At 37.1% G+C, this 22,524-nt stretch overlaps 3 protein-coding genes across 6 annotated transcripts; all 3 read left to right on the top strand.

The window, feature by feature from the left end:
* The first annotated feature begins 6,308 nt into the window (after positions 1-6,308).
* LOC109156126 (U-box domain-containing protein 44-like) lies at positions 6,309-9,954 on the top strand. Of its 3 annotated transcripts, none has more exons than XM_019303966.1 (4): positions 6,309-7,295; positions 7,457-7,757; positions 8,057-9,538; positions 9,858-9,954. In XM_019303966.1, coding segments are annotated over exons 1-4 (2,508 nt in total). In that variant the 5' UTR covers positions 6,309-6,572; the 3' UTR covers positions 9,860-9,954. The 3 variants fall into 3 exon arrangements, with proteins under 3 accessions (XP_019159511.1, XP_019159512.1, XP_019159510.1); XM_019303967.1 differs by having other exon boundaries at positions 8,057-9,540; positions 9,850-9,954; XM_019303965.1 differs by having other exon boundaries at positions 8,057-9,541; positions 9,861-9,954.
* Positions 9,955-13,706: 3,752 nt separating this feature from the next.
* LOC109155970 (xanthoxin dehydrogenase) lies at positions 13,707-15,896 on the top strand. The gene is made up of 2 exons (XM_019303707.1): positions 13,707-13,830; positions 14,894-15,896. The coding sequence occupies exons 1-2, from the start codon at positions 13,781-13,783 to the stop codon at positions 15,693-15,695; spliced, it is 852 nt and encodes a 283-aa protein (XP_019159252.1). The 5' UTR covers positions 13,707-13,780; the 3' UTR covers positions 15,696-15,896.
* A 515-nt stretch (positions 15,897-16,411) lies between these two features.
* LOC109155969 lies at positions 16,412-20,840 on the top strand. 2 transcript variants are annotated; one of them, XM_019303706.1, is made up of 9 exons: positions 16,412-16,914; positions 17,609-17,905; positions 18,149-18,477; positions 18,734-18,886; positions 19,168-19,260; positions 19,346-19,404; positions 19,512-19,605; positions 20,015-20,222; positions 20,397-20,840. In XM_019303706.1, exons 1-9 carry the CDS (start codon positions 16,476-16,478, stop codon positions 20,417-20,419), a joined length of 1,695 nt encoding a protein of 564 aa, XP_019159251.1. In that variant the 5' UTR covers positions 16,412-16,475; the 3' UTR covers positions 20,420-20,840. The 2 variants fall into 2 exon arrangements, with proteins under 2 accessions (XP_019159251.1, XP_019159250.1); XM_019303705.1 differs by having other exon boundaries at positions 17,579-17,905.
* The last annotated feature ends 1,684 nt before the right edge of the window (positions 20,841-22,524 follow it).

Below are 22,524 nucleotides of genomic sequence, written 5' to 3'. Positions count from 1 at the left end.
GGTCCACTAGTATCAGATTGCTCCCTTATGTGGGAGGCCCCCTTCCTTTGTAATAAAAAAATGATTGTATAGTAGCCATAAAGGCAAATTAAAACTTCTCATTTTTTTAAATGTTACTGACTCTATTACATTGTAGTATCTCTTCAAATATACTTTCTCAACTTAATGAAGCACAAAGAGTCAACAACGCCTCCATTGAGACTCGATCTCATGACCTCTCACGTGACTAAATTAAAATTTAACTGGGAGTTTTACTACATGGACTCTCTATCTATATTTCAATTCCTTACTTTTACTCCCTGATATGACAAGAGATGATAAGTTATCTTAATCAAGTGAATCTCAAGAAAAAATATTGACATCCAAAATTTTGAGAGATGAAGTAAAAGTTAAGAGTCGAAGTAGCTTAATATTTTCTATTTAACAGGTGTATCTATTCTCATAAAAGGATTATAAGCATGTCACGAAACAAAACTCAGATAGTCAACCAATCCAACATAAGTCTATAAAGTTTGTTTTTTTAGTTGATACTGAGTACAAGATTTGAATGGTAGAAATTTGACCTTGTTGTAGGTGTTATTATATATACAAGCAATTGGAGAGATTGAGGTATGTAGATCAGTTGAGACAAATTTCACGATTAACTTTTTTTATCGGTTTTTAAAGGAGAAGCAGTAATGGGTATTATTTTTAGGGTTCAAAATAGAAAGACTAAGAGCAAGTGTGGAATTAATCAAAAGTTGAAGGATGGGAGACCAAATTTCGAAAATGACGGTCCGGATTGACGTCGTTTGTGGCTAGTGTTGATTCAAGAGTCCCTTCATAGGACCCATCAAAACACCGTTTGTGGCTAGTGTTAGTAGTTTGATTTGTGTTTCACATGTTTAACAAAACTATTCCCCCTAAAGTCATATGTCATCAACAACCGTACAAAACAAATGGATTTTGAACCTGTCGTGCTAACATAGTTTAACTACTTTTATTCTGTAAAAAAATCACAATAATCAAATCAAACATCCTTACAATATTGATCATAGTTTACGGTTCACAGTATAATGGCAAATTAAATCGTGCACCGCGGTGCATAATCGAGTATGCACTGCGCGTCAAAACGACATCGTTTTATTTAATGAAAAAAAACGCAATCTGTTTTGCGCCGTTTCGCGCAAAAAGTAACTCTGTTATTCAGTTTCATTTTGTATACATTGTAGTTTCATTTCGATATTATAACACCCAAATATGTGAAATGTTATTTTTTTTTTTGTTTGAATGTTACTGGCCCTATTACATTGTAGTATCTGTTCATATACTTTCTCAACCCAATCGTTATGCGTTGGACGCGTGTCCAGCATGCTTGCTGGACACGGGTAACAGTGCCTAACGGCACTGTTATCTCCTCCTTTTTTTTTTTTTTTTAAAAATTTCAGACCGCTTCGTTATAGGAGTATATGTTCATAATTTTATTACTATATATTAATAACTGTACATTCATAACTCTATAACTGTACGTTCATAACTCTATAACTGTACATTCATAACTTCATAACTGTACATTCATAACTCCATAACTGTACATTCATAACTCCATAATTGTACATTCATAATTTTCGAAGCTCTATGTTCACAATTTTAGAGTTCTATGTTCATAATTTTATCACTATATGTTCATAATTGTAAGTTCATAATGTTAGCGCTCTTTATTCATAATTCGATCAATAACTGTACATTCATAATTCCATAACTGTATATTCATAATCTCATAACTGTAGATTCATAACTCCATAACTGTAGATTCATAACTCTATAACTGTAAATTCATAACTCCATAACTGTACATTCATAATCTTCGAAGCTCTATATTCACAATTTTAAAGCTCCATGGTCATAATTTTATCACTATATATGTTCATAATTGTAAGTTCATAATGTTAGAGCTCTGTGTTCATAATTTCATAATTGTACATTCATAACGGCATAACTGTACATTCATAATCCAAAAAAAAAAACGCCGTTAACGGCAAAACGCGCGTTTTTTTTTTAAATTAAATGACGCGTTTTTTTTTTTGAAAAACGACATCGTGGACACGAGTCCAAGGCATAATTTGCCTTCTCAACCTACTGAAACACAAAGAACCAATAACGCCTCCACTGAGGCTCGAACTTGTAACATTCCAAATAAAAGTCCAACCCGAGTACCATTAGACCACATAGTCTTGGTATGTGAAATGTTATTTTATTTTATTTTATATACACCATAATTTCATTAAAACACAACTACATGATCATTTCGATATAACTACAGTTTCATTACACAATATACATTCAAAAATGTGAAATGTTATTCAGTTTCATTTTATATACACTGCAGTTTCATTTCAACACACCTACAGTTTCATTTCAATTCAATTGTAGTTTCAGCTGCTAATATAAAAATAATACGTGAGGCAGTGTCAGTTTAGATATACTTTAGTTTCATGTCAACACAACTACAGTTTCACTTCAATTGAATTGCAGTTTCAATTGATAATATATAAAATAATACGTGAGGCAGTATCAATTTAGATACATTGTAGTGTCAATTGATAATTAATACATCAAATATGCGCTTTCTGTTAACTTCAACGACGTGCCGTTTTGACCGCGATGTACGTATACCGTGGTCCACGATATAAATATAATGGTTGAATTGTGATATCGTAAAATATTTGGGTCTTCTAAATGGGCCTACCGATCATTGGACTCATTTGGGCTACTGGAGACTAGCGTGATATGGGCCACTATTGTTGTTATTCCCATTTCTTAATTCTTATATTGTATTGTCGGCAAATTATATCGTGCACCAGAGTGTACAAGCATCTTAAGAATTTATGTGTATTATGTTAAGAGTTTATGTGTATTACGTTAAGAGTTTATGTATATTAAGTTAAGAGTTTATGTGTATTACGTTAAGAGTTTATGTATATTAAGTTAAGAGTTTATGTGTATTACGTTAAAAGTTTATGTATATTAAGAGTTCATGTGTATTATGTTAAGAGTTTATGTGTATTATGTATTATAGTAAAATTATATATTATGTTAGGAGTTTATGTGTATTTTACTATACAGTACATACAAAATAAGAAATTTGTAGAGTGCACAATGGTGCACGATATAACAATTGTCTATTGTCTCCTCCAACACCTTTATCTCTTCTCTCCACTCTCCCATTCCCTTAGCTTCTTCCACCACTCTACACTTTCCTCCTCTTACAGGGCATTTGGTCGGAGGTGGGAAATTATGTGGGAAAGGAATTGTAATTCCATGGGAGTTGAATTATTGGGAATAAAGTGGAAATTTAAATTCCAGTGTTTGGTTGACAGGAATATAATTACTGGGAATTTCAATTCCAATGTTTGGTATACATGGAAATTGAAAAGGAATAAGTAGTATAAAGTCAAAAATGTCCATTATTGTTGTTAGACATTAATTTTAAATTAAAAAATAAAAGGGTAATTTTGACTCATCACTATCTTTTTTTCCCATGAATTAAAATCCCAGGGGGACATGGGATTTTAATTTCATGAAAATGAGGGAATTGCAATTCCATGGAATTGCAATTCCCTCCAACCAAACTACGAAATTTAATGGCCTTTGGAATTAGGTGGGAATTAAGTGACAAGGGAATTTAAAATCCCTCCAACCAAATGCCATGTTATATTCCTTTGTCTCCTCCTCCACCTTCTTCTGCATTAGCGGCATCAGACGAGCAAACGACTATCATTCTGTATAATTTTCATTTCAGACCTTTCTCGTTATGCACCGGTCTCTTAACGAGAAAGATGGAAGGACCCCGACAGGACGCATGACAAGAAGTCAAACGTCTTAGAGCATCCACACTAAGGGGAGAATAGGGAGATATTTCAGAAATAAATCACTCCAGTCAAAAATAATACTGATGTGGGAGCGAATTATTTGAGAAAGAATCACTCTGCAAATTTAGAGTTAATGTCAGAATTTTTTTAAAAAAAAAAAAAGAAAAAAAAAAAAGAAAGAGGTATGGCTGTGCGCGTTTCGCGCACAGCCAGTGTAAAGCCGGGCGCGTGCACTGCACGCTCCCGGTGGTGCGTCAGGCGCGCCTGACAGCATTATTTTATTTTTTATTTTTTTTAAAAAAAAATCAATTTTCTCTTTTATTTTTTTCTTTTTTTTCTCTCCTCTCCCCCATTCTCTTTCCTGATCACTCTTACATTATCCCCATATTCTTCCCAACTAATGTGGATGCTCTTAGGAAACTCTTGACTGTTGTGGTTTTGAAGTCAAGGTTTCTAGATAATTCCTTACTACACGTGCTTCGCTTAGGTATATATTGTGCTGCAAATTTGATTCTGGCATATGGGGGTAAACGTTATTAGCGTTAATGCAGGAAGCCGTGTGCCGCCCACCTTGCCACGACAGAACTTTTGTCATTTAAACTATGTGTGTATGTCATTTGCGTGGATAAGGTTTGGAGATTGAGGTTTCCTTACATGGTTGTCGTTCATTAGTCGGAGGGAAATATATGTGGTTTAAATATATAAGGAGTAGTTTTCAAAGTGAAGTTACCAAGTTAATTTGGCCGGATAGTTGATTTGATAATCAAATAATTTCAAGTTCTATTTTTTTTTTATGGGAGTTATTTATTGAAGTCATTCTTAATTTAAGTTTAATTTAAGTTGGTCAGTTATTTATAAAGTTATGCCTTCTCAACTTCCCATATAGAAAATTTAACCTTTGGGTTGGTCACAATCACATTAGCCAAGTTAGCATTGTCCATCATTGTAGAAGTATCACATTAGTCATTATTGTCTTGAAGATCATATCATGACCAAGTTAAACCACGCTTAAACGTTAGCCACACAAACATCGTCTGTACATTTCTAACATATGTTCCTTACTCCAACCTATAAATTAAATACTGCACTCCACCAACTCAAAGAGCGAACAAATTTATGAAACTTTAGTAGTGTAACATATTTCTAACATGTATTCTCATTCTAGTTATATTACGTACCATAAACAATAGTATAAACTTATACTTCTCTCAAAATGTTAAATCCCCAACCCCCAATGCTCCCCACACCTCAGCTCGATAGAGCATTTGAGATGATGTAAATCACGGTGACTCAATGGCTCAAAAAATATGCCTATTTTGGACATAATTCGCACACTGTAGTTGTCGATGTTAAAACCTTGATCTCTTATTTCAAATACTACATTCTGAACCATTGAATTAAACTCGTACAATCAGGCTAAACTTATACTTTTGACCATCAGTAAGGGTCACTGTCACAAACAAATACTCCGTATTAAAATGAATATGAACAAAGTTAAATATAATTATTAATGGACATAATATCAGATGTTGACGTGTTTATTTGATTAGTTTATAATCGAGTTTACCAGTTCAAAATATAATACACTCCTCAAATGTACGACCGTGAATATCAAAATATATCAAAGTTTGTAAATTTATTACATCAGCATGCATACCTTAATATGTAAGCATTTAATGAGCAAACAGACAAACACTCCATTGATTATCTGGAAAAGTTTTATTAAAAACAAAAAATATATATAATAATTAATATTGAGGCGCATGGAAAGCGATGAGCGATCCAATGGGAAAGCAGAAACCAAACGGCTGACTGAGTCATCTCTCTCTCTTTAGCATCTGATTCAAAGCGGGCCTTTAATTCCTTCTTTTGTATTTATGGCCAAAGGAAAAGGAAAAGGAAGATGGGAGGGAAGCTGGGGAAGGAAGAAACGGTCAAATAGAAAAAACAATTCTTGTGAAAGCGACTCGGTTCGGTTAGTTTTTAGTGGGTACACATGATTGAGCTCTAATAATTACAGTCTGAGAGTTAATTAGATGTGAAAGGTTCTTCGTGGACACCAGATACTAATCATCTCACCTATAAGTTGTTGAGTCATCATGATTTATCTTCCACTATCATGTAAGGTTAGGACGTGAGACTTTGGGGGGACGAAATTTTACTTTTCGTGAGCAATGATATGACAGTAAAGAGTAAATCACAAGTTGCCGACTTAATTTAATGGTTCAGTAGGTAGTATTTAGGATAATAGACTGTTTGAATCTCAGCAGCAGCAGTGCAGAAATTATATCCATAATAGTCAAATTTGTTATGCGCACCGATATTTGGTCCTGTCTGCTGACAACATTGAATGTAACTTAACATTATACGGAGTAACTATTAGAATAGGATCCAGTTTGGTGGTGTCATTAATTTACCCAACAAAACCGAAGTTTGCAGTCTTCATAACTATGCAGACAAGATTTGAGCCACTGGGCATTTTGGTGTTGTATCTTAATGAGTATATGCGAAGTATCCTTGTAATTCACGCAAATAAAATTAGATGGAGCGAGCACACCATCACAAGACACACAAGTAAGACAACAACATAAAGCCAGGTCTTTGTCTTCTTCTATGTTAATCTCGAAGGAGGGTAGAAAATAGAAATTGCTTGTTCTTCGCAGTTTTTTCTGTAATGTTTGTGGGCAGAATTGTTTGTTTAGTTTGAGAGAGATTGTGGGTATGGACGAGAACAGCAAACCGGTGTCGGAGATTTCCTCGGAGGCCGAGCAGCGGTGGTCAACCGACGAGAACACGACGGAGTCAACCTCGGAACTGTCAGTCTTCGTGGAGAAACTGAGCCCAATTCTGGCCGAAATTCAGGACGACAAGAATCTCTCGAGTGATCCCACGATCCAGAAGGCTATTCAATCACTAGAACAAGAGTTCAAAACTGCAAAAGCCTTAACCAAAAACCTGAACATCCATTCCTCGCCGCTGAAGCAGATTGATGACCAGACAGAGAATCTCGGGAGGTCTTTGGGGCTTGTGCTGTTTGCCAGCCATGATATGGGGATAGCCAGGAGAGCAGAAATGGAGGCTCTGCGCAAAGAGATTATGAATTCCAGGTCTAATTTCTGTTCTGAGAGAGAGTCTGAGTTCTCATATGATCTGGAACTGGCATCCAAGGAAATTGTGGAAGAAGAAGAAGAAGAAGAAGATAGGATCACATTAGATATTGATGGTATTGCTTTGCAGCTAAAGTATGGCAATGATGAAGAACTCAAGCAGGCGATTTTCGGGTTGAACGTCTTGATTGGTGAGGGTGGAGTTACTAAAGAAGCTCTTGATAATGAAGATATAATCCCAATCCTGTTTAGTAGGCTAAGCACAAGTGTAGCAGAGAATAGATTGGCTATAATTCACACACTGAGAATTTTAGTTAATCAGAACAATGACAGTAAGGTAATCATAGATTCATAGATGTTATGCCTTATGAATTATGATCAAACGTTAACTTTATTTCCTTATACTTGCCTATCTGGTGCTGGACTTGACCCTTCAGGCTTCGGCCCGATAGTAATGTTACGTGTTTGCTTGTGCTTACGAAGCTTAATAGTTTGCAGGAGAAGATGGCGGAGATTGGGTGCCTGTCGACGGTGGTTAAGTCGTTGACGGGGGACGTGGACGAGCAGCGAGAGGCGGTGGGGCTGCTGTCGACTCTCTCGGAGCTCGTGTCTGTTAGGAGAAGACTAGGGAGGATCCAGGGCTGCATTGTTATGCTGGTTGCCATTTTCAACGGTGAGGATCAGGCGGCTTCTCGGGATGCCGGGAAGTTGTTGAATGCCCTTTCTGCCAATACTCAATATGCTCTCCACATGGCTGAGGCTGGCTACTTCAAGCCCTTAGTCCACTACCTAAAAGAAGGTTAGCGTCTTGGCTCTTGCCCTCTCCATTTTTGTATCCTTTTAGGTCTTCCAAGAACTTCATTTTGTTGGTCCAAGAAGCATAAATTGCATTTGGTATTTGGTTAAGTGAAATGTTAGCTGATTGAGTGAGTAAGGATTGGTGTTGTTAAGAGTCTGACATTGAAAATATAAGACAGAACATATGAGTTGATAAGGTCATGGATTAGATTAGCTAATTGGTTGGATTCAGTTTTTAGTGTAGTTTGGCCCATGTGCATTATAGCCCAGTTGATAACAGGTGTTAATCCTGCTTGGCAGGTTCTGATATGAGTAAGGTACTTATGGCAACCGCGGTTTCAAGAATGGAGCTAACGGATAAAAACCGAGCTTCCCTAGGGGAAGATGGGGCAATTCATCCTCTAGTGAAAATGTTCAGCACCGGGAACCTCGAGTCCAAGCAATCTGCTTTGAGCGCGCTGCAAAACCTGTCCGGTCTGAGCGAGAACGTGCAGCGTTTGGTGAATTCGGGCATCGTGGCTACTCTTCTGCAGCTCCTTTTCTCTGTCACGTCGGTCCTGATGACCCTGCGGGAGCCAGCATCAGCGATTCTGGCGAAAATAGCTCATTCGGAAGGGTTGTTGGTGAAACCGGATGTGGCTCAACAGATGCTTTCGCTTCTCAACCTGACTAGTCCTGTCATCCAGTGCCATCTCCTGGAGGCACTGAATAGTATTGCTTCGAATTCGGGTGCTTCGAAAGTGAGGAGGAAAATGAAGGAGAACGGGGCGATCCGGCTGCTGTTGCCTTTCCTTACCGAGACTAATGCCAAGATCAGAACCGGGGCTTTACGTTTGATTTGTCTGCTCTCAGAGAATATGCAAGGGGAGCTGACAGAACAGATGGATGAGACTCACATTTGCATAATTGCCAACATTGTTTCTTCGGTATCATCCTCACCTGATGAAAAGGCTGTGGCAATTGGAATCCTAAGCAATTTGCCCGTGAGCGACAAGAAGGCCACGAGCATGCTCGTGACCGCAAACTTACTGCCTGCTTTGGTTTCGTTAATGAATTCGAGCCCGAGCCTGAACCCCAGCCTGAACCCGAGCCCTGCAGCTTCAATGGCAACGAGGCTGGGTGAGAGCATTGCAGGAGTACTAATCCGGTTCACCGTTCCTTCTGACAAGAAACTGCAGCATTTCGCCGCCGATCAAGGCGCCATTCCCGTTCTCGTCAAGCTCCTCGCCTCCTCGGATTCAATAACCGCGAAATCTAGAGCAGCCACTTGCCTGACACAGCTCTCACAAAACTCACTGTCTCTAAGGAAACCGAGAAAGCCGAGATGGTTCTGTGGCCCTTCCTCCACTGACGGCTTCTGTGAACTCCATGATGGTTACTGCTCTGTCAAAACCACGTTCTGCTTGGTGAAGGCGGGTGCCATAACGCCGTTAGTCCAGATACTCGAGGGGCACGATAGGGAAGCCGACGAGGCCGTCTTGAGCTGCTTATCGACTCTGGTGCAAGACGAAACCTGGGAGATTGGGTGCAAGTACCTGGTGAAGGAAAAGGGTGTTCAGTGTTTGGTTAAAGTTCTGGAATTGGGGAGCATTAAGGCTCAGGAGAAAGCTCTGTGGATTCTGGAAAGGGTTTTCAGAATTGAGGCTTATAGAGTTGAGCATGGGGAATGTGCACAGCCATTGCTGATTGATTTGGCACAGACTGGGGATGCAATTCTCAAGCCAACAGTGGCTAAGCTGCTGGCACAGCTTGAGCTCTTGCAAGCTCAATCAAGTTACTTCTGAGTATGGTACGTAGGGATGGCAACGGGACGGGACGGGGCGGGGCGGGGGAGGAGAGTATACTTTCCGTCTCCGTCTGAGAATTACATACATTCCCCGTCTCCGCCCCGTTCCCCGAAAATTTACTAAATCCCCGTCCCCGTTGGGGCGGGGATCGGGGATCTCTGTTGGAGACGGAGAACATTGCCATCCCTAAATTGGTACGGGCTTAATTGGGCAAGCTCTGTGCAAACAGGAATTAATCTGAATATGGTACAGATTTAAAGGTGTCTCCTACTGTTAGGACCGACTCAGAACACAAAAAAAAAGAAGTTACTTCCGAGATCACTCATCTCATCTGCTTCAAACACATGTACATTAGTTTCAAATTACAGGGTTCTTTCATTGGTTTTTTGCTTGTGTTCATCCACGATTTTTTAGAGAACTTAAAGATCAATGTGACATATTTTGCAATTTACTCACCTCATAGTGAAAGTAAAAATTTCATCCCATCAAATCATGTTGCAATTGATATCCCTAGGCTCTAATTCATTTGCTTTCCTCTTTAGCATCTCTTTATATCATTCATCAATCACCAAACACAAGAAAGAGCAAAAAGACAAAGCCGAAAGAGAAAAAAGCAGAGGCTAAGGTTGTTCCTTCCATGGCTGGTCGGTATAATAGGGCCAAAGAGAACAAAACCACAAAAAGAGAATAATGAGTGATGTCAATTTTTTTGGGTTACAATGGACGCTCATATTATTACGTATGCATATGAGGTAAATTTTCATTTCTTGTGTAATAGTTTACAAATTACATAAGAAAAGTAAACTAAGAGAAAATACTAGACTGATGTAGATTTGAAATTATATATAACCAGCTTGGTTGGCGTTAGCGGTGGTGCATTTTCATCCCTTAACAGATATTACATTGTAGCAGAGTCAATAGTACTCAAAAAAAAAAGAGGAGTTTTTAATAATTCAAATGGAGGGAGAAAACCCCGACTAAGTATTTATGTTGACTACACGGGGTTGAGGCACATCCATGAAGTCATCGTTCAGAAGCTCAAGGATATTAGTCTCCAACTAAGGCATCATTCTTAAGCCCCAAGGGTACTCAAGAACTTTCTTAGCCAACCAATCTGCCACTCTGTTCAGCTCCCGATATACATGCACAACCCGAATATCCCAAACTTTTCGAATCCATCGCTTACACTTGCTAACAATATTCGCCACGTAACCCACGTTACCATTAGGTAGGACACTACCATCATTAGTAATAATCCCAATCCACCATCTTGACATCACCATAAATGTCAATTTACCTTATACCTTTAAAAAAAGAAAATTGTATAACAAATGACAATATGACATGCATTGTACACTATATTTATTATAGTACTCCTCTATATATATTTTTAATAGATTATTACTATTTTTTTTTTTGTTTTGTTTTTAATGCAATGCACTAAGATCTGAATATAAGATTCAAATCTAATGTTAAAGAAAAAAATATACTTTTTAATCAATAAGAAACTAGTTTAAAATATGTAGAACTAGTTTAAAGTATTGGTCTCATTTATTCACACCCAATTATATCCACCATCAATCACCAAATTAAAGCTAAAAGAGAGAATAAAAAGAAAAGAAAAAAGCAGAGGCAAAGGATGTTCCTTCCATGTTTGATCTGTGTAAATGGAGAGCAAAGGGAACATAAACTACTCAAAAGTTAAACAAACGATAACACTTTAGTTAAATAACTTTCCTTTTTAATATTAATGTGAATTGTTTTTAATGAAATTATGAGATTTACAAACGATTTGTATAAACAATTGCTTTAATAACACTTAAATTGAATAACTTCTATTTTTGGTACCATAAATTATTTTAATTACATATATTTATGTCTTCAAGTGAAGAATTTTGATGCTTAAATGCACATTTTTGTACTTTCAAGTGCATATTTTTGTGTTTTTAAGTGCACAATTTTTTATTAATTTGAAGTGTAATTTTTTAAAGAGTAGTAGATATGGATGAAGTAATGTTTGTCATTTTGTCCAATAATATAATTACTTCCGTTAGTTTGTGAATAAGTATGATGTAAGAGGATTTTATGTTAGATGGGGTAATTTTTTTATATTTAAAATGTTATATTTCTATAAATTCATAAAAAGTATTACATATCTCATGTTATATGGTCTGACACAAAATTTGTTCTTAGTTTGTTGATATATCATATTCTCAATTAAAAATTGGATAAAAATATGATATTTGAATCAAATCTACTCTTATAAACTAATTTTTGTAGTGTAGTTATAGCTTATATTTGTACCATTTGGCATCAATATTCTATGATGTGACAATCAAAGATAAAGATACTTTTATCGTGTGGGTTCTAAAAAAAATGTCTAAAATTTGTGAGAAGTAAAAAATAAGAGTGAGAAGTGGACGTACATGTAGTGTTTTAGGTAAAATAATAATTTAAATAAATTTGACAAATTTTAAAATAATTATGATTTTTTTATAATAAATAAAAGAGTTAATACCCAAAATCGTCTTCGACTATAGTAGTTTTTCTCAATTTTGTCCTAAACGACTTTGGTGACTTAATTTAGTCCCAGAGTTTTGTGTTTTTACTCAATTTCGTCCCAGACTTTTGTGTTTTTGCTCAATTTAGTCCCCCATTTGTTATTCCGTCCCTTTGTTGTTAAATAAATAGACAATTCAGTAATTTTAATATTGGCATCTCTTTATTCATAGACATGTGAAGTGCGAAATTCCTCTTTTTTTACGAATTACTCCCAGAATCACTTCTAAAGCTGCGAATATAAAATTTGATTCATAGGTCTGAGAGTAACCCTGGGTGTAATTCGTGTAAGAAAGAGAGATTTCTCACTTCGCAGGTTGGAAGTAAAGAGAGGTCAATATTAATATTATTGAATTGTCCCTTTATTTAACACCAATTTGACGGAATAACAAACGGATGACTAAATTGAGCGAAACACAAAAGTCTGGGACTATATTAGGTCACCAAAATCGTTTAGGACGAAATTGAGAAAAACCACTAGTGAAAGATAATTTTGGTATTAACTCATAAATAAAATAATAGTTGTAATCATCCAAGACTTTGAAGTTTGGACGTCATTTCTAGCTTGCAAGTTTCTGACACGCATGACTTTTCAAATTTGCATGTTTGTCTCAAACCTAATCCAATCACTTGCTCACACATGGGCCGATAAGAATTTTCTACCGCCCCATCGGCGAATTATATATTTATGTTTATAGGTTATCATAGGGAAACTCAAAAGTCAAAATCAATATTTGAGAGCAAAGTATTAGGTAAATCTTCTTTTGTGATTCGAAAATCAATTTATATTATCTATAATTGATCGATTCAAATATAAAAAGACAGTAATTAACTAATTATCAAATCAAACCTAATAACTTAGTTGAGGTTAATAAATAATCATTTTTAGTATATTACATATCTATTTGTAGATAATATGTTCAAAATAAATTTTCTGTACATAAAAAAAAAATGAAAGAGTAATACTATATGTATTCCTGCATTCTACTCCATTGTCTACTCTCTGCTTACATGTTATCCTTCTATTCATTGAAGAAAATGTGAGCCACAGTTTTTATTACTTTTTTTTGCCTCTTCCTCTAACAAAATCAAGACACATGACGGAATTTTACTCTCTTGGGGTGTGCATAGATCATCTTTCAAAATGATAGATTAAAAATGAATCAGAATAATACTATATATATTCCCGCATTCTACCCCATTTTCTACCTTGGAATGCGCATATATCATTTTATTGATGATAGTTGGATTGCGGATTCCGAGCAACACATGGACCGTAGTTTGAACCCATGACATTTGGTCTGGCTCTGATACTAAATTAAAGCATGTGCTACATCTCAACTAAAAGTCTAAGCTGATAGTTGGATTTCACATTAATGGTTGTATGCTCAACAAATACTACATGTATTTCTGCATTCTATCCCATTTTCTACTCTCTACTTACATGTTACCCTTTGATTCATTAAAAAAATGCGTGCAAAGTTTTTATTATTTATTTCATCTTCCTCTAATAAAATCAAGACACATAGTGAAGTTTTAGTCCAAGCCAAATGAAATTAATTAGTTGCATGCATAACTTTTGTACTTAAGGGTTATTCCTCAGTCCACACCCAAAGAAAAGTTGTATAACAACTCCTCTATATTTTTGGTTTTTTCTGTTTATCTGTTGCTATCAGCAATGGCAGACAGTACTGGTACTGAAGCTCCTCTTCCTATCCAATGCCAAAGGTAACATTCAAGACTTCATTTTTAGATGCCTTTCCTCTTTTCTCCACACAGTTCTCTTCAGATTAGAGCATTTGATTGAGCTAAATATATAATCTCGCATGTGAATCTGATTGGTTCAAATTAAGCATGTTTGGATCTTGAGCTGGGTGTGTGTTTTTATGGCCTCTTTACTCTTGGGAGCTCAGTTTCTGCTCTGTTTGCTGAGAATCGCAGATGGGATTTAGCTAAAGTGAAAGATCTAATGTGGTTTGAACATGCATACTCTAGGACCAAGAAGAAAACACCCCTTTTAGTAGAATATAGACCACATATTACTATCCTGAAGGGAGAGATTAAAGGTGGAATCTTTGGCTGTTTTCTTCTTACCCCAGTTCATGTTAGGCTGTTCTGAGTTTGGGTTTTGAAGATGCAGGTTTTCTTCCATGATTGTTTCCTCTAACAAAGCCTCAACCACTAATTAAAACCCCGCCTTGTGACCCTAGCCAGCAAAGGATCACAACGAGGTAAACCCGACCTAGGTTTCTTATAGCTGACAGGTTCAAATCAAGAACACCCTCTTAGTCCAATAGTCCTCTTGCTTTACAATCTGCAGAAGTTGAGTTTCAGATTCTTGGTAATCATAACACAACTGGGACAATTTTTGAATCATAAAGATACTCAAAAGATCTAGCAAATCAGGCTAGAAACTTGGATTAAGATGGAAAAGAACCATAAAGATGCTCACAAGATTTGACATCAGGCTAGAAACATTGATTAAGATAGAAAAGACAGATGGGAGAGTTGCAACTTCTTTTTTTTTCCCCAGAAATTTTGGGGCATAGCACAAAAAGAACAGGAATCTTGATTCAGAAGTTTAATTCTTATTGATGAATCTTGATTCTTAATATTTTGGAGTGTCCCTCTAGTTAATATTTTGCTTGTCAATTGAGTATGAAGTGAAATGTGCTGATTCTTCTATTGTGTTTGTTAGTTTAAACTTCTTTTGCCAAATGTTGAGAGGGGGTGTCAATTGTGTATGAAGATACTTGTTGAGTCAATAAAACTATAGAAATTCATTTTTCAGGCTATTCGGGAAAGTTGCGTTAGTGACTGGGGGTGCGAGTGGGATAGGGGAGAGCATCGTTCGTCTATTTCACAAGCAGGGTGCGAAAGTTTGTGTTGCAGACATTCAAGATGATCTTGGTCAGCAAATCTGCAGATCCCTCGGGGGCGAGTCCAGTATATGTTTCGTCCACTGTGATGTCTCGCTCGAAGACGATGTTAGTCGCTCGGTGGACTTTGCAGTTGATAAGTTTGGCACGCTCGACGTAATAGTGAACAATGCTGGTCTGTCAGGGCCGGCTGTTCCAGATATCCGGGACTTTGAGCTGTCAGTATTCGAGAAGATACTTGATGTGAATGTGAAAGGCGTTTTCCTGGGGATGAAGCACGCTGCTCGGGTAATGATCCCGCTGGGGAAGGGCTCGATAGTGTCTATCAGCAGCGTTGCGAGTGCGATTGCTGGAATTGGACCGCACTCATACACAGCCTCAAAGCACGCGGTCTTGGGGCTAACTCAGAACGTGGCTGCAGAGCTGGGGAAACACGGGATCCGGGTGAACTGCGTGGGCCCTTACGCCGTTGCCACGCCCTTAGCGCTGGCTCACTTGCCCGAGGACGAGAGAACCGAGGAAGCGTGGGAAGGGTTTCGGGCGTTTGCAGCCCGAAACGCTAACTTGCAGGGCGTGGAGTTGACCGCCCGGGATGTTGCCAATGCTGTGCTGTTCTTAGCTAGTGATGAAGCAAGGTATGTTAGTGGGGTGAACCTTATGGTGGATGGTGGTTTCTCTTGTGTCAATCATTCTCTTCGAGTCTTTAGAGGATAACGCCATAACGGCCTTGTTTGACAATCAGCAGATACCGGTTAGCGGTTAATGTAAACATGTATCTTTGCCTTAGCATTCAAAATTCAGATTTGATGAGATCAATGTATTATGTATCATATGCACAAGAATCTCAAATCTGTGTACCAAATTGCTGTATTTGTATCACTTTGCAAAAAATTGTGGACATTTTAGAACTTTTACATGTTTCTACCTGATAGATATAGATATGGACTAATACCCAAGTTGGTCAGGAACTCAGGTTGTTGATTTGGTAATTACAAAAATGTTTCAAATTTGATTCTCGTGGAACCATTCTATTGTCTTTCTTGATTTGAGTCGATTAACTATGCAAAATCTATATTGGTTTATTTTTTTGTGATTTTTTGTCAGTTAGGGTCATGAGGCAGGAGTTGCACACCCTTAAGTAATGACTAGATTAACATTTTTTTTTTTTTTGGAATGATGCGGGAAAACTTTAACCATTACCTAAGACTCTGAGAGTGCGTATTGAATAAATTTCTCCATGTGTCCTAGTCAGTAAAAGACTATAAAAATATCAATAAATCGTTTTTACTGAGAATTAACTTATAATCTAATATACTTATTAAGTCAAAGTCGGACTAATTTGACTAAAGTTATCTCGAACATTATTACTCCTTATTTTTCTTTACTATTTTGTTATAATTAAGAGACCAAAAATGAAAAGAAAATGAGGCTGAAAATAGGATCACCAAAGAACGCTTATCTAGCACGGGACCAGAAACATTGATTCAAAGAGCCATGGCGATAGTCCCCCAAACCCCAGTTTTCTCTTCTTTCAGGACAATTAACTCTGATCTCTATCCAACTAAGCTACGCCTCAAGAAACTGAAGTTCAAGGCTCTAAAAATCTCAGCTTCCTTGGAATCCTCATCGCCCAATTCAGAAGAAGAGCCTCCAGAATCCGAAAAATTCGATCGTATAAAGCTTGCGTTTGCCAAAGCCAAGGCGTACAAGAAAGAAATCCAAACCAAACCCATTCCGAAGACTGTTCGAAACCCAGTTCCAGAATCTGCAGAAACTCAAGAGCAAATTGATGGGTCGAAGGATGAAGCTAATGTTAGCGAGAAACAGGAGCTGCCTTCTGCGGTCAAACTCGCTTTCCAGAGAGCCAATGAGTATAAGAACACAGAAACTGTGGGCAGTAGGTCTGGTTTACCAGGCATTCAGAAAAAACCAGGTATTTTCTGTGATGAATTCTACTTTTTTCTAATTTTGTTTGGTTTATTATTGCAAATTTATATGATTCTAGATGCTTTCAAGCAATTTCTAGTGAAAAAGTTTCTGCCTTTACACTCTGCATTTAGTTAATCGTGTAGTTCATACATAGTACTGTATCATTTTTTGAGGTTGTGTCTGCAGTATACATACTTTTGTGATTTCAATATCCTCTTGAGTAGGGAAAACCTCAACCAAGTTGATCAGACGGTTTACTTGTTAACAACAAGGTTATAAGTTCAATTTCCAGCATAAATGGGCCTTCTTGGTTTGAGCCATAAGGCGGGGTTTACCCTCGGGCAGTGGCTACGGGTTTTGCTCGTCACCCAAAAAAAATCCTCTTGATTAAACTTGCAGCATTCTTGAAGTTTTTGGAATCCTATGGACATTTAGTTTTTCATAACTGAAGGGTGTGAAGTGCATTTGTTTGTAGGACTTTAATGACAAAGAGATTGATTCTATTGTTAAAACAGTGTTATTATTTATACATAAATGTGAAGGGAACCAAAGAACTGTTATCTAGGACCAGAAAACGAATTAGATACAGCAACATTCGTTCATAACTCTGACCTCTATCCAACAACTCTACACTTCAAAACCCTGAAATTCATGACTAAACATCTCAGCTTCTTTGGAATCGTCATCACTCATTTCAGAAGAGGAGACTCCAGAATCTGAGAAAGTTGATCCTGTAAAACTCGCATTTGCCAAAGCCAAGGCCTACAAGAAAGAAGTTCAAACCAACCCCATTCCAAAGATTGTTCAAAACCCAGTTCCGGAATCTGCAGAAACAGAAAAGCAAGGTGGTGGGTCAGAGGAGGAAGGTAATGTTAGTGAGGAACAGGAGTTGCCTTCTGCAGCCAAACTTGCACTCGAGAGAGCAAAGGAGTATAGGAAGAACAAAGAAGTTATGGGTAGTGGTACAGGTTTACAAGGCAGTGAGAAAATACCAGGTATTTTCTGAATGACTTTTTTTTTTTTTTTGCAAAATTATATGGTTCTAGATGTTTCAAGAAATTTCTGGGAAAAAGTGTTTCCTTAATGCTCTACATTTAGTTAATTGTGTACATTTATACATAGTTTAATTTTTTAAGGTTGTGTATACATACTTTTGTGTTGCAGTATCCTCTTGATTTTTATATCCTATGAAACTGTAGTTTTCCAGAACTGAAGGGTATACTTGCATTTGTTTGTAGGACTTAATGACAAAGGGCCTGGGAATAGTTTACCCAAAATGAAAGAAAGTAAAAAGGAAGAATTCACAGTTTCGAGTATAGATTTTATGGGGCTTAATTTTTCTGATAAGAAGGATGGCAAGCGACTGCCTGCCGGGCTAGTTCCACTATCGGACCCTTTCCCCGAAGACGACTTGCCAGAAGTAGAAATAATAGTTGGGGATACTAGCAAGTTTGGAGATGCAGCGTCAACAAAGCCTAAACCTGTTTTGGAGGAAGAAATGGATGTCTACAAGCCAAAGGTTTCCACGTGGGGTGTTTTCCCTAGACCTAGCAACATATCTAAAACCGTAAGTTGTCTATGGACCTCATTCTTTATAAAATGAATTATTATTGACAAATTTCAGTGCTGCAAGATCAGACTTGCACGGTTGAAAGGGTTTATCCTTCGTTTGATGATATGCCCGAGTTTTTGTTTGGACTGGAAAAATGAAATTATTATAAAAGATTAAACCTTTTAGTGTCTTTAAAGTTAAAAAACTTGATCTCAACCTGGTTATACGTTTAATTGTTTCTTTACACATTTATTTTTTGTTTTGTGCATAGTTTGGTGGTGGAAGAACTCTTAATCCCGGTGAGGCACTTGAAACACCAGAAGAGAAAGCAGCCAAAGAGGCACGATCGAGACAGCTTCTTGCTGCCTACAAGGCCAAAAAAGGCTTAGTTATTGACCCGAAACTTAAACTTGAGTGTCAGAAGGTATTTTGACTATTTTCAATTGCTTTTCTTTTCCTTGAGCATATAATATAAGTATATAACAATTAATTACTTCACTTGCCGCCTTATACTGAAAACAAATCTTGAACTACGATAAGAAAGCTACCTTTTGAATTGAGTTGGCAAAAAGCTTTGAAGCCTTCTTCAAAGTGATGAACTGGTGTTATTAACATGATGATATGCGTGAATTGTGTCTCATTCTTCTCGGGATTAAGAGTCATAACATACAACTTACTTCTTAGTTATAGCGCTGTTGTGCTTAGGCATTAAATGATGGCGATTCATTGATGGAACTTGGGAAGCTAAGAGAAGCGATTCCATTTTATGAAAAAGTAATGGATCAACTGTCATTCCAGGTATAACTATTTTGTATCTATTCTTGAAACACTGAGGGGGAAGCGGCCAAAGAAAAAGAATTAATATTTTCTTCCTTTTTTGTAGACTGAACTTTACGGACTTGCTGCTTTGCAATGGTCTATTTGCCAAGACTCACTCCAAAGGCATGTGCATAATAATGATCCTTTCTCTTGTCTTCTTCTTTGGCGTGTCGTAACCTATCTTTATTTTTCAGTAGTTAAAGAAATCGTAACCAACAAAATGTCTACAGGCGAAACGAAGCTCGAAACATGTATGAGAAACTTCAGTCACACCCGAACTTTCAAGTGAGCAAGAAAGCAAAGCAATTTGCATTCAGCTTCCAGGTAATTAAACTAATCAAATCTCCAAAGATAGTAAAACGATGCAAATGCAACACGTAAAAACAAAACTAATAGTTGGATGCTGGCCTGGCCTTGTTTTTTTGGGTTAGACCACGAGGTGTCCTGAGCATGCTCTAACTGTAGGAGACACCTTTAAGCCCGTACCATATTCATACTAATCCCCATTCGCACTGGGCCAGCCCAATTAAGGGGCAAACCCGGCAAAGTGCTGACCAGATTGGTTTGAGGGGGTTCGAACTCCCGACTTCTCTTAAGGGACAAGAGAGCATGGCCACTCACGCCAACCAAGCTGGTTAATGGCCTGGCTTGTTGATCTTATAAAAACAATTTATTTGGTTAAACTAAGTGGAATGGTGAAGGGAAACTAATGTTTTGGCTTGGTTGATGGCAGGCCATGGAAATGATGAAGGTTAGAGGCTCGACCAAATCTCCAAAGGCCACGGGCTATCAAAATTACTTTGATGCATTTGTCGAGGACAAAGCTGACTACCCTCTTAAAGAAGCCGAGGTTGATGAAGGCACACTCAGTCAAGTTCTCCCCTACATCATCTTTCTCGTTTCCCCTGTATTTATCGTGCTACTCATTGCTGCACTAAAGGGTAACTAACTAACTACTTGAAGTTCTCATCTTCCCAAATCTCAGAATCAGTGTAAAATGAATGCTAGTTTTCAACTGCACTTTTGTATGAGCTGTAGCCTGTTGGGATGTCTATATATGGTTCGATTTTTGAGAATTTGATACATATTATTGAACTCTTAACTGTCAATGGCAGCTTCAAGTTGGTCAAACTGTTGACTTGATAACCAGAAGGTTACAAGGTCGACTCCCATCGAGAGTGACTTATTGGCCCTGTTGGTTTGGGCCAGTCCGCTATGGGCAATCTGGGCTGGTTTACCTCATTGTGGTCCTTTGCTAGATAAGATCACAAGACGGGGTTTACCCAATGAATATCCTCGGGTAATGACTGCAGGTTCCTATTGTCACTCAAAAAAAAAAAAAAAAAAAAAAAAAAAAAACTTGTTCTGAGCTACCATAATGTTTTTGTGACTTATGATGAGTTTCCAGAAGAAAGTGCAGTTTGAAAAGGTGTTAGATATACAATGAACTTGCATTATGGAAGGTGGCATTAGTATAGAGCAAGACAAGAAGACAATTAAGATAACATAATGTTATGTTGAGACTTGAGACATTTTGGTTGCTTTAGGATTGTTGAAGTGTGTATGCCATCCTATATTCATTGCATAATAATTTTGTCAATTATCATTAGTTAGTTGATGATGAAAGATTCTATAAATCCCCACCCCACCCCACTGACTATCATATGTTATGTTGCTAGTTGCTACCCAAAATTATTATATAATTTATTCATATGATATAAGACTTTTAGAAATTATATTCCTTTTTTTTTTTTTTTTTTTTTTTTTTTTTATGGCAAGAGAAATGTGTTGGGTAAATTTTGCTATTGTGTAACAGCTCACAAATTACTGTATGATGGATGGGCTCAATTAAGAGGGTTAAAGTGCTGGCAAAAACCAAACTCATGGTCTTCAAATATAAAAGTCATGCTTTAATCACTTGACCAAGACAATTTTTGTTCTTTCTTAACCCTTTATTAAGTAAAAAAGAAAATATTATTTTCTATTTTTGGATTATATTTTTATATTAATCAAATTAGCTTATTAGCTGACTTCATCATGAACTAATAAGAGTTTATATAATAATCAAATACAATAAAATAGTGTTGCATAATACTAATATTTTGAGTGTCAAACCACATCATACATTACGTTAAGAAAAATGTCTGACTAAGATGAGTAACACTATTTTCTGATCATTTAACAAATTGGAAAAAAAAAAAAAAAGGCAAAAAGACCTATAACTCTACTTGTTTTTCTTTTTGAAAGTTACTGGCTCTATTACATTGTAGCATCTGTTTATATACTTTCTCAACCTATTGAAACACAAAGAACCAATAACGCCTCTATTGAGGCTCGAACACATAATCTTCTAAATGAAAATTAAACCCGGGTACCATTAGACCACCTATAACTCTACTTGTAAAGCATCTATCTCTACTATAATATTAGCATAACGTAACTCTTGGTCATAATTCAGCTGATTAATTTATTTGCTTTATTAGTTTAACGAGGTTCGAATCTCGACAACGATAATATAGGAATTATGATAGATCCATTGCACGTATTGTCATTTGGCCTTGTTTACTAAACCACTGAATTGTCATGATTTACACATTTTCAAATATTCTGTTTAGTCGGGACGTGGAGGGTTGAGATTTCAACCTCTGGGAGAACCATATGAATTAATTATTATGGAGTATATATTTCTCACTTTTAAAAATGACACGAGGTGGTGGTGGCATCAATCAATCAGTCAGCAATTAGGCATTGGTGGCACTGAAAACAGTGGGGCCTAAGCTAAAGCTTTCACCTTTTTGAAAAGCAGGCCGGGTGGAGCGTCTCCGCTGGGCGTTCCGTGCACATATACGCTCCTGCCGCCGTGCTGCTGGCGGCCCTTTGCTTTTCTTGGCCGACCACTGCCACCCAAAATCTTTTCCTTTTCGCAGATTAAAGCGTAGCGTGCCGACCACTTTAAGGTTTTTGCCTTTTTGATGGTCCAACGTTATCACTTCACCTCCCTGTATACAAACTTTGTCACTCTCCATGTTTCCATGTCGTCTTTGACAATTTCATATCTATCAACTTCATCATGCATTTAATGCCCCCAGAAATCTATTGGAAGCACTCAATTTTGTTTTCAATTTCGATAGAGATCTTCAACCTTGCACTCTTTTCTTCCACAACCAAATTATCTAAATCTAAAAGTGAATAAACAAATAAAATTGTAATTCCTTTATTCATATTTGAGGATGGTCCATACTA

The sequence above is a fragment of the Ipomoea nil genome, unplaced genomic scaffold (genome assembly GCF_001879475.1).
Source record: "Ipomoea nil cultivar Tokyo-kokei standard unplaced genomic scaffold, Asagao_1.1 scaffold2704, whole genome shotgun sequence".
Lineage (NCBI taxonomy): Eukaryota > Viridiplantae > Streptophyta > Magnoliopsida > Solanales > Convolvulaceae > Ipomoea > Ipomoea nil.
This window is presented reverse-complemented; position numbering and strand designations above follow the sequence as displayed.

What these genes read in the sequence shown, in the direction of transcription:
- LOC109155970 (XM_019303707.1), top strand. Translation starts at nt 13,781, where the DNA reads ATGGCAGACAGTACTGGTACTGAAGCTCCTCTTCCTATCCAATGCCAA. An exon ending in CTTCCTATCCAATGCCAAAG is followed by an intron (nt 13,831 to 14,893) that starts GTAACATTCAAG and finishes TTCATTTTTCAG; the next exon opens with GCTATTCGGGAAAGTTGCGT.
- LOC109156126 (XM_019303966.1), top strand. Translation starts at nt 6,573, where the DNA reads ATGGACGAGAACAGCAAACCGGTGTCGGAGATTTCCTCGGAGGCCGAG. An exon ending in ATCAGAACAATGACAGTAAG is followed by an intron (nt 7,296 to 7,456) that starts GTAATCATAGAT and finishes AATAGTTTGCAG; the next exon opens with GAGAAGATGGCGGAGATTGG. An exon ending in AGTCCACTACCTAAAAGAAG is followed by an intron (nt 7,758 to 8,056) that starts GTTAGCGTCTTG and finishes CCTGCTTGGCAG; the next exon opens with GTTCTGATATGAGTAAGGTA.
- LOC109155969 (XM_019303705.1), top strand. Translation starts at nt 16,476, where the DNA reads ATGGCGATAGTCCCCCAAACCCCAGTTTTCTCTTCTTTCAGGACAATT. An exon ending in AGGCAGTGAGAAAATACCAG is followed by an intron (nt 17,906 to 18,148) that starts GTATTTTCTGAA and finishes ATTTGTTTGTAG; the next exon opens with GACTTAATGACAAAGGGCCT. An exon ending in TTAAACTTGAGTGTCAGAAG is followed by an intron (nt 18,887 to 19,167) that starts GTATTTTGACTA and finishes TGTTGTGCTTAG; the next exon opens with GCATTAAATGATGGCGATTC.